Source organism: Gavialis gangeticus, unplaced genomic scaffold (genome assembly GCF_001723915.1).
Source record: "Gavialis gangeticus isolate Ggan-Ray unplaced genomic scaffold, GavGan_comp1, whole genome shotgun sequence".
NCBI lineage: Eukaryota > Metazoa > Chordata > Crocodylia > Gavialidae > Gavialis > Gavialis gangeticus.
This window is the reverse complement of record NW_017729028.1, coordinates 16,751,845-16,763,533: the sequence shown is the minus strand read 5'-3', so window position 1 is coordinate 16,763,533 and position 11,689 is coordinate 16,751,845. Positions and strand designations below refer to the sequence as shown.

The following is an 11,689-nucleotide window of genomic DNA, read 5'->3' as shown; positions in this document are numbered from 1 at the left end:
TCCAATGGAGGGCACCAAAAATGGTTAGGGGGCTGGTGCACATGACTTCTGAAGAGAGGCTGAGGAAACTGGGCTTATTTAGTAAGGAGAAGAGAAGACTGAGGGGAGATATAATAGCAGCCTTCAGCTGCCTAAAGGCTGGTTTCCAAGAGGATGAAGCTGGACTGTTCTCAGGTGTGGCAGATGACAGAACAAGGAGCAATGCTCTTAAGTTATAGCAATGGAGGTTTAGCTTAGATATTAGGAAAAACTTTCTAATGAGGAGGGTAGAAAAGCACTGAAACAGGTTACTCAGAGAGGTGGTGGAATCCCCATTCTTGGAGGTTTTGAAGACCCAAGTAGACAAAGCCTTGGGTGGAATAATATAGCTGGGAAGACTCTTGCTTTGAGCAAGGGGTTGGACTTAGATAACCTCCTGAGGTCCTTTCCAACCTTAATTTTCTGTGATTTTATGACTGCAATGAAGATGCACTTGTGCTAAAGATTAGATCTTGTTATTCAGGAATGCTCTAGTTGATTTGGAATGTAAGAGCAGTAGTGAAGCTCTTTAGTATATAGTTAAGTATTTTGTTGCTAGATATGTTGATACCCCACTGCAGTGTATAAATATTAAGATATTTGTAAACCTGCCTAAATTGTGTAATGCTTCTTTAATCTTCATGCATGTTAAGTAAGGCAGCTATGTGCATATGACGTACTTCATCTCTTAAATGCTTTTGGTAAAAGTAGTTGGAATCCCTAGGATGATTTTTTTTTTCTGTGCCCCCCCCCTCCTTCACACACATACACCCTGCTGCCAATCTTTTTTACTTTTTAAAATTTGTTTCCTCAATCTTGCTATGCCACATATTTTACTGGGCTGAAATCTGGATGCATTTCAAAATCATTCCCTGAATTGCATGACTAATCAAAATGGCTTGGTTGTTTTGCATTGATGTTTAGTAGTCAGATTTACTGACATCTCTTTTCACTCAGGTGCTTGACAGAACTGAAAATGAAACCAGTTGTACAAAGTGTTAAAACCTATGTTCAGCGGGTTTTGTAATTATTAAGGGTAACAACATGCAGATTCTTGCAGAATTGGACCCCATGTTGATTATTCTCAATAGTCATCCAGAAGAATGTCCAGCATGTTTTACACACAATACAGGAGTTGGCATGCAACAATGACATTCTCCTCCCTAACTTGAATGTGTCATGACCCAAATCGTTTAAACTAAATACTTCTCTTTAAAAGCCTTTAGCAGCTTTCTGGCATAATTACTAGGACTGCATCAACATTCTAATATCACAAGATGAAAGGCTTGGAAGACTTGAGTTGTCAGAGCTCAGATAGTTATGTTAAAATGCCTTTGAGTCATATTCTTTAGCAAAGTAAATTAAAGAGTGGACTTAGGCTTCTTATAACATGAAAATGATGACTGTTCAGTTTGAAATATAACCGTTTACACTTAGAGCAGCATTTTTATCATTCCATTGTTCATGTTAATGATAAAAAGTTTAAAACCATATATATGAAGTTACATTACAGAGAATGCTTAACATATGAAAATAAAGTTTTGAAATATAGCTTTTGTTTTAGTTGATATTATGTAAACTATACACAGTCTTTTACTGTTGTTTACCAAGTACCATATTGATTTTTAGGATATCAACCTATACTTTTAAAAGAGCATACAATATATAAAACAACATAAATTGAATAGTATCTTTCACCTTCTCATTGTTCCTTTCAGTTGCCTTGAAATTACTTGAAGGCAACAACATGAATATAATTAGCTTTATCAAGATAAAAATCAGCTTTTTAAAAATTGCCTGTTTAAGTTCAAGACTGTGAAAGTTCAATATTTTTGTTGGTGGTTGAAATAATTTTAAATTCACTCATTGTGTGACAATGGGAACACTGCCCTTTTATAGTTGGACATACCTTATATGATGCTGTAAAATATTATGGCACAGTTATGTTGAGCTTTTCACTAGCAGCGAGACTAATTCTTCTAAATTTTGCATTACCGTTGAATTCAGTCTTCACAGTTGAACACTATTACAATTTAATGAACAGTAAAAGACTATAGAGTATTTTCTAGACAAAACATTTGCCAACTTCTTTAGAGAAAACTAGAAAAATTGGCATCCACATATGCATAAACATTATGTGGCTCTGAAACCTTAGCCCAATGTTTTTTGGTGATAAGCAATGAAGTCACTAAAGTTATAGTTTCTATACTCTCCACACCAGTATCATGTCACAGCTACCAGCCACACTTTAAAAAGCATTAGAAACCATTTTCATTGTACAGATCCTATTTATATAAAAATAATATTTTTCCCAGACATTACCTCCCTGACCCTGATACTCAGTTGGTTGTAGAGATGAATTGACCTGCAGCACTAGGAAGGTATAATGGGAGTCCAGAATTATTTAGCAGACATTGCTCCCTAGCTGTGCTGCTTTAATCTATCTTCCACCTCTGCTTTCAGCTGAATTAGCAGTTTTCACTTTATTTTAGTAATCTGCCTCCAAACAAACTCCAAGCCAACCCGAGCCCCATCTTTTTTTCCTTCAGCATCCTATTCCATTCAGGTTTCTGGCCCCTGATATATTCTTTCTGTGAATATCCCCATCTGACCAATCTTTTTGGTTTCCAGGACAGCACAGACTTGTTTCTCTTCTGAGTGGAGGGACAGTTGAGGGAATGGTGGCAGTCAACACCTTTTTCAATATTCAACACTGATTTTTGACATAAAATGCAAAAAGACACAAAAAAGCCCACTTTGACTTCTCTGAGGTTTCTGTCACTGACCTTAGGGAAGCTGTTCTTAAGCAAACAAACAGAAAATACTTAAAAAACCACCTGAATGTGAAATAGCAGAACACTAAATCAACCATAACCTGGATTATGCAAACCAGGGTCTAAACAGGATTATGAAATCTTATCCCATTACGTGGACTAGCTGTCAACCCCAGTGCCCCGCAATGTTAATTAACTTGTTCATTTCAATTGATCTACTCAGCTCACTTTTTACATCTCTTAGCAATGTTGCCTATAAAAGCTCATGCCTCTAAACCAGTTAGTTGGTAGTCTTTCCTAACTTCTTCCTTTTTGTACTGTGGGATCACGTACAGGAGAAAGGGCAACAAAAGGCACAGAGAGATATGAAAATAAACCAAAAAATGGTGCTTTACCAGAAAAGAAAGCGACTTAGTTTGAAACGGCTCCCCAGCGTCTGTGTAGATCAGGCAATTCAGGAGGGCTTTTTGGCACTTTTATCGAAAGCTGAGTCAATCAGCTTTTAGATAAAAGTGCCAAAAAGTCCCACTGAAGTGCGCGATCTATACAGATGCTGGGCAAGCTGGGTCAAACTAACGCGATACATCATCTGGGCATGTGCCATGCTCAGTATGGGGCTTGCTGAGCTTAAAGTAAACCGCCATTTTTTTGTTTTGGCAGGGGAGGGGTTTAACATCTGTAAGCAGCCAAAAAGATTGGAAGTTTTACTCCCAAGCTGCACTTTCACCCTGTTAAACCACCTAAATAGAGAGAGTTTCCAGTCTGAGAAACCTGAGCTAGCCTAGCTTCACCTTCAAAGGCATGGCACATTAATTAAAACATCCACTTGATGGGGGGCAGTTAAAATGTCCATAAAAACAAATGTTTGTCTTGAACTGAACAGCTGCTTCCTGTTGTGTTGAGAAAATGGGTCTTTAATCGGGGGGGGGGGGGTTGAGTGAAATACAGGTTGAGGGCAGGTGGGTGAATTGAGAATGTAAAGGGGAAGACATAAGCAGGGAATGAAGGAGGAATTCATTTATTTATTTCGAATGGAGGCATAAGGTTTGGTAAAGTATTCTTGACATGCCAGACCATGACTGCAGAGTCTGTCTTTGCCAGTATAATCTCATAGATGCAGCACATTTGCAAATTTATGAGATTTTTTTGTTGATAAAATACCTTTATTTAGGGTCTGGGGTAGTGCTTGTCATAAGTGTGCTTCAATTGTACTTATATTTAAAATGGATTCAGTATTAGATATTATTCATTCAGTCAGCCATTCAGACAATACATAAAATAGCACAAATTAGCTACAAGCCTGCTTAAATATTTTAATAATAAATCTTCTCCTAAGATTCATGTGATGGATCTTGGATAAGAAGCTTAGAGGAAGGATTAACTTGGCTGTAGAAATATTGATGTATGTTGCATATGTAATCAAAGGGATTTATTTCAGCCACGTAGCTTTGCTATGATGAGAGGTACTGATTTCTAAATAGTAGGTTCCAAAAGTAGGGGGGTTTTTTAAAGCTCCGTTTATCCCTTCCTTGCATGCTTTTGATCTGACAAAGGCTAAAAGTCCAAAAGAGGCAAAAGTGTCATTTTAGCTGTTGGGTGAAATAACTGCTGTTTTGCACTCTTTTCCAGGTGAGGTTACTATGCAAATAAGTAACATAAGTGCAGTTCTATATAGATGCTTCTATAGTGTTTCACTTCAAGAATAGCTGTTCAACTTGATACAAATTCGAAAGACACTCCATAGAATCTCTCCCTTAATGGTGTTTTATGAACAGCAAACTTTCTTTTCTGCATTTAGTTCTGTTTAACAGAACATGCTGTTCATTGTCTTTACTAGCAGCAGCAAGCTGAAATTTCAGAATGTAAATCTTCCCCCAAGTACAAACTTCCTGACACAGTTGCATCAGATACAGCCTGAAAAGATCCTGCTCCCTTGCTTATATAGTGATACTGAGAAAAAAAGCTCCAGTCAGGACAGTTACGCCAACAGAAAAGGGCTTCTCCTAGTTTAAATGTTTAGAGAGACAAGGCAGTTATGCTGACGGGAAAAATCCTTCATACATCAGGTTTCCACTTATGGGGCAGCAACTCCATAATGTAAGCAAGTCTATAGTCTCTGCACGAGCCCAGAAATTATCCATATAACTCACAGCTATACTCCTGGGTTTGCTAACAGAGCATGTTTTAGGTTTTTGGTTTTTTTAATTCTTAAAAGTACGTAATATGCCAATCCACAAAATTCTCCTAAGCTGCTCTCCCTTGTCATCTGGTTAATGGACTTGTTTTTATGTCTCATTCGTCACCACCAGTTCTTCCCACTTCTCTGTCCTTTTGTGTCAGACTCTTCTCTTCATTGTGATTCTTGTCTTTCTTACTGGGACTGCTGGAAAAAACGAAAAGAAGAAATTAAGTGAATGAAAATCACTCTTCCATCTTTAATTCAAAATTGTTTAGATGTTGGTCAGTTCTTTGGCCAATTCAGATATGGGGGAGGAAGGTAAAAATGATCCAAATAACTCCCCCTTCTCTCCTTTCCTCCCTCCCTCCCCTCCCCTTCCAAACATGGATTACTCAATTTGAGTCAGGTGTCAGTTAATTAGATTGTCCGGCTAACTGTGATTTGCACAGAGACTGTGAAGTTTCTTAGGTTTTCATGTTTTAGGTGGAGACACCATTTTCCTTGTGAAAATCGTACATTGTCAGGTCTTACTGGGTATTGCTTGCATGGCAGTTCACACCACTGGAAGCAGTTTCTGGATGGAGGCTTCTCTCTCTACCCAAGTATCTTCATTTTTCATTGGCACAAATAATCTTTTATAAATGCATCTCTGAAATACCCTTTTCAAAAACAACCAGAGAAAAGTTCCCAGGGTTCATGATCATACCTATTGAATTTCAGGTGTGTTGATTTATTTTTGGCCAGTTCGAAAAGAAAGAAACTCTCATAAAGTACCATATTTATTTGAATTTAAAATGACCTCTGATAATTAGATTCCATACATGGAAAATTTATGAATTTGTTATAATTTTCCATGTATAGAATATAAGTATTTGGGGGGGGGGTCATCTTTAATTCATTCCCCCTAACTCTGTGGGGGGTGGGGAGGGGGCTGGCAGCAGGTGGTGTGGGGAGGTCAAGCAGCTTGTCTCCCATTTATGCCTGCCCCCTGGAGCTGTGGCTCCCCCTCCTTCACCTCTCCCCAGTCTCTGCTGCCCACCATGCCTCTGCTCCCCCCTCACTCCCTTACCCTTGCTCCTTGCTGGCAGGCTGTGTCCCCATTCTAGCCTCAGGCACTGAGCACAGTGCCAGCCCCCATAGCAGCCATACATGCTACACACTGCTCCTAGGGGCTGGGCTCAGTGCCTCAGGCTAGAACGAGGATGAAGCCTGCCAGCAAGGAGCAAAGGTAAGGGGGGAGGGAGAGGGGCAGGTTGGGGGGCAGAGTATAATGGGGGGCAGGAGGCTTAGGATAGAGTAAATACAGTCTATTTTTTTTTTCTAATTGTCTTGTATTGGAAAGGAAAAACAGGAATGTGGGAGACAAACTAACGTATATCTACAGCATGCATAATAGATTATGTCGATATAGGTTAGCACTGTAATCCAGCAGCTAGCAATCTTTACACGCTGGCCTGGAACAACCCAAGCTCAGTCCAGTATTTCCCAGCTGCCGTGCAGGTGCAGCTTCTAGCTGATGGGCCGCTAGAGCCTGCGTTTGCACTGCCATTGCTTCTCTTCCTCCCAACCCTTGCCCCCCACATCCCTGCTACATTGTTGGTACATCTGGAAACTGCTAAAGGAGAGGAAGGGAACAGAGGTGAGGGTGCAGTTCTTTACTGTGCAGTACCAGCACGAGGTCTGCAGGCTAGATCCCAGTGGGTTTGCGGGCTGGATCTGACCCATGGGCTGTATGTTGCAGACCCCTGCTATAGTCTGTAGAGACCAGCTATAATACATAGATGGAATAAAATACATTATCCTTACAATAAATACTAGTGTTCATATTTGTGAGTGTTCCATGTTGAGATGTTGAAGCATTTGCTTCACTTAGTCGTCTCATGTTGCTTTTCCAAGGTAGATAAATATGTCTTTTACTGCAGATCCACTTTAGCCTGCACTTCACTCAGTGGAAGTGACAAGGCTCGCCTGCTTCAAGAAGGACTTGTTAGCTCACAGCCAGCTTTGCTCTAAGTGACCTGCTGAGGGCCACCCAAGGCCTCAAGATATTCCAGCCTCAGCCTCATTAAATTCTGTATTTTTTATCTACATCACAGATTCTGGGGAAGTAGGATATATGGATTGGCTTGATGTCTTTGTTGCAGTAAATAATTCTAGTGTTGTCTTACGACTTTGAACTTCAACTCTGACACAGTGCCGTGCTGTATTTGACTGATGATGGGAAAAAGCCATGGCCTTACACAATTGTTTATTCATATTTAGCAGTTTTTACACCCCCACCACTGTTTCACTGGTCAAGGAAAAAGAAGATATAGATGAGAGAACGTCAGATTTCAGGGTATTCTTTTGGTTTTGGCACTGAGACTGAAGACAAGTATTTTTTTCTTACGGAAAATAGACATTGATTGATGTCCAGGAACACCTATTGTTTCCACTACTAATAGAAAAATGTTGTGGGCCACTATTTCTGTTGTAGAGGCCACTGGGACCCCACAGTAGATATTGTAAGTGACCTGTTCGAGGTACTTACATAGATATATAATGGATTATTATTCCAGTAACTATTCAAAAATGCTGGGAGTAGAATGAAAGGGAACACAGCTATTTTTAAGGAGAATGTATTTTTTCACCAGTCATACCAATTATCTACTATCCACCCTTTCTATAACCGTGTGCTGTTGGTGTCTATAGAATTTAAGATCAACAATAGCTAGATTCTTGAGATGTCTTGATTCAGGATTTACCAGTTGGCAACTCTGGCACTTAAACTACCTTTTATCTACAAGGGCCACTTGGAGCTATGGAACTAGGGAAACAATGACTTGCCCTTTCTACTCTTAAAATACATGCTTTTGGAATAACAGTAAATGTTGTGACTTTCCTCTGAAAATGCAAGAAAAACTCAAACTCTGTGCTCCAGATTTAGTGATTTATACTTCAGATGGTCTGAAGGTGAAAGTTTTACACACTAATTATTTGCACTAAAAGAATATTTAACTCTGTTTTCTTGTGTCTTAACACTTCTTCCCTCGGTTTAATGTTAGCTAATTGTTTGTGTGGGTGTATTTTTATACCCACATATCCACCTATTTTCATTTTCTGTCACCATTGAGCTAGATTTCTGTTCACAGCAATATATTAGTAAAGCTTGTTGTAATGATTACTTTTATTTTCTTAGAGCTAAGGTCCTAAGATCCATTACAATGCATACTTCAACCTATTTGCAGTTAGGGGACAGGACCAGTCTGTTACTGGCCACAGGCAAATGTCCTGCCCTTGGAAGTTTCCTCCAGCTTTATCTGTCTCCCCATAGCTGACAACTCAGACCTTTTTATTGCCGAGCTATTACTGCAGAAGTTTCCAAATTGAATTTCAAATTTCTGATTGACATTTTCGTTCATTAAGTTTCCAGTTCTCAGCTGTGGCCATTGACTGTATGTATTTGGAAAGATTGTCCTTTCAACTCTCCTGTTCCTGAGAAGTTCACAGGTTTCAGGGAATAAATCAGGTCAAAAAAGCTAGAAGTTAAAAAGAAAGGATCATCTCTCTCGTTTCACCCTTTATCACTGTCTTGTTGGAGTTCCTCTGTGCCATGGTGGGCATAGTTGCTTTTACAGTCCAGTTGGGCTCTGTTGCCTTAGCTTCTTCTCTCTTGTGGCCAAGAAAGGACCCAGGCAAGAAGCACCATCCCCTTAAGATAAAACTACAGACAAAACTAGTTCTAACACAAGCAACTTTGCATTTTCCCATCTTTTTGATGGATTTTTTTCCAGTAGGCAGCAGGTCATATAAAAACTTGCACCAAAGTCCATGCAACGTGGTTGGAGCTGAACTCTCTCTCTGTGGGCTGTAGATGTAGAGCACTGTTAGTGGTGGTAGCTGCAGTCAAGGGCCTTCTCTGCTACCACCTCTATTACTGGCCTCCCAAGGATTCTTACTACTCTAACCCAGACTGGGGTTTCCAGGGGAAGTATAAATCCATCTGGCCTATGAAGCTGCCATGCAGAGGAAGTGAAGCTTTTGAGGGATCTGTCAGCTAATTCCAGCCTTTCATGGAACATCCTCACTGCACCCAAAAGGACCCCATGCCAAGGGAAAAACACACCCCGTGTCCTAGACAAAAAGGTTCCTGCCTGTCGAAATATTTTGGGGAACAATTACAAAGTTCAGTTTCTCTCTGCTTCTACTTTCCCTTTCATGCAGCATTCTTGGGATACATTGCCGCTATAAAAAAAAATTAAACTGACACCCTAGATGCACCGGGCTTGGGCAAAATTTGTGGTTAACTTAGTGCTATATTAAACAAGTGAAACATTGGATCTATAGCATGTTGTGCACTGCATTTGAGTGTATATGTGTTCCCAAGCAAAAAGATCCATTTTCTGTAATACAGTATTACCAGCTTATTCAAAGAAGTACAGTTTTGTACAAATTCTATTATGAAGTGTTTGATTAAAGCAAAATTGCATTGTATTCCCATGGCTACTGGGGACTGCAGGTAAAAGCCCTAGGTCTCATTAGTCTAGAAAATAGTGCAGCGTGAGTCCAAACACAAAATTGATGGCTAGTTTGGGACATCATTTGCTATATTTGGTCATTTTATGACTCTGATACCTTGAAAGGGGTGGGACTATACACGACCTGGCCAGAACGCTGGAATGATGGATAGCACTGTGTGCTATTCCCAACAATTTTGGAGTTCATTGGGTTGTGAATCACCCTTTCCCAGTGCTATCTGTATTTAATCCCACTACTGTTGAATGCAAAATACACCATAGTGAGAGGAGTTTGGGATGCAAGGCAGGGTCTCCTCCCTTCCAAGGCAGTGCCCTTGTCACTGAGTAACACTCGTTGCTTTTCTGTCCTCTTCCCTTCCCTCCCCACTGGTTTTGAGAATTCTTTGGGTGTGCTCATTGATTCCAATAATTACATCTTAATATTTTTCTCAGTTCTATTTAGACCAGATCCCCACCCCCAACCATAATTTCCCTTCTGGCTGCTCAGTGGCTCAGCTTCAGCAGAAGGAGTAGGAGGTGCCCTTGGTCCTGCATAGTCCATGTTTGGTGGTTAGGCTATTATGTTGGGGAGAAGATAGATGCGAGTTCAAACTCCTTCTGGCTAAGTCAAGGACCTGGTCTTTCTACTGTCTCTGCAAATGCCTTAATAACTAAAGCTAAACTAAAAAAGCAGGAGGGTCCCCCTATTCCATCAAACATCTGTTTTTAGCGTGACCAATGGTAAGGGGACTTTTCACAGAGTGAAGTGCTTTCTCAGTTGGGATAGGATTGTCAAGAGAGTGTAAGTGGCCATAACCATTCCTTTTTGCACGTAATCAGGAGGATGAGTTTGGTAATGTAGGTGGAAATAGGCTCTAAAATCCACGTAAGTGCCACAAAGTGTTTCTTATGCTCCTACATTTAGTCACATAACTAGCACTTAATGCTGCAATAGGGTTTGGGCCATGTTCTTGACAGCTGTGACAGTATTAATCTCCAAAGTAAATCCAAGAAATATTGGTGCTTATGGTTAAGCATCAAGGTCTTGTCATAGCACTAACAGACTTTGGAAAAAGAAGTGTTCTCTTATACATAAATATGGCTAGTGGTCACTAATATATAAATTAATCAACCGCTACAGTGTTGAGCATCTAGTCTCTAGCAAAGCCATTTTTATCAAAGGTCTTCTCCATGCTTTGGTGCCCATAAGAAAATGGAGGATATATAATACCTTGTCTTGTATGCGTATATTCAAGGGATAGTCCTGCTTCCTACCCTGGAGTCATACTGCAGTGAAAATCCCATTGTAATTGATCTATGGACCTTAGCATAAGGATGAATAGGAAAAATGATCAGTGCTTGCTTGAAAATATCCTGTCTTTGAAAAGTAAGGTCCACAGGTCAGGCCCACCCTGAAAAAAACCTGATCATTCAAAGATCACTGTTTTGTTAGGAGGAATTATCCATGGTTTCCATTAGAAGAAATGGGTCTTTTTAACACAGTCTGTAATATAGGAGCATAAAAGTATTATCCTGGATATGAAAGTTGCCTCAACTAGAGGAAACTTCAGAGGGAAGGATATTTGTCTGCCACCAGTGACTGACAGCTGTTTCCAAGCAGTTAGCAGGCTAAACTACCTTTATGGACCTTGTCACTCAAAAAGGAAAATTTCAGTTAAGCACTGATAAATTGTCCTATTTTCTAATACTTATTTATCTGCCTCTAAAAATGCTTCTAATACTATTTCATAATTCACTTTTGACTGAACAGAATTGGCAGAATTAAGCAAAGACTACGGATCTGGTCCAGTGCCCCCCAAAATTAATGGAAATTCAGCCCCTTTAGATAAGAGCATGTTAGTTATCTTTCTTTGATACAAATAAGCATTGTTTTCTTAGAAATAAGCACAGTTACATGGGTGTGAATGAAATTGGGATTGGGTTGTATATAATCCAATTGAAGTTAATGCTCATAAATAAAGCTGAGTAGTGTTGACATTAATATCTGATTTATACTCTAACATTGTGCATGTCTTGTTCTGCTTGCTCTATTCTTAGATGCACAGCCTACAGATGGAGAAAGGGAAGTATGGAATCAAATCAGTGCAGTTTTACAGGATTCTGAAAGCATGCTTGCTGACCTTCAGTCTTACAAAGGAGCTGGACAAGAAATTAGAGAAGTATGTTAATGTAGCTATGACAGTTCTCTTGGGGGGGGGGGG

At 39.8% G+C, this 11,689-nt stretch overlaps 1 protein-coding gene across 7 annotated transcripts in view; it reads left to right on the top strand.

The window, feature by feature from the left end:
• FAM49A (family with sequence similarity 49 member A) overlaps window positions 1-11,689 on the top strand; it is a 78,039-nt gene that overhangs the window by 54,648 nt on the left and 11,702 nt on the right. For all 7 annotated transcript variants that reach the window (XM_019520769.1, XM_019520775.1, XM_019520772.1 and 4 more), the window contains one exon: window positions 11,526-11,647. In XM_019520769.1, coding sequence (XP_019376314.1) covers window positions 11,526-11,647 — 122 coding nt within the window. The remainder of the gene's footprint in view (window positions 1-11,525; window positions 11,648-11,689) is intronic.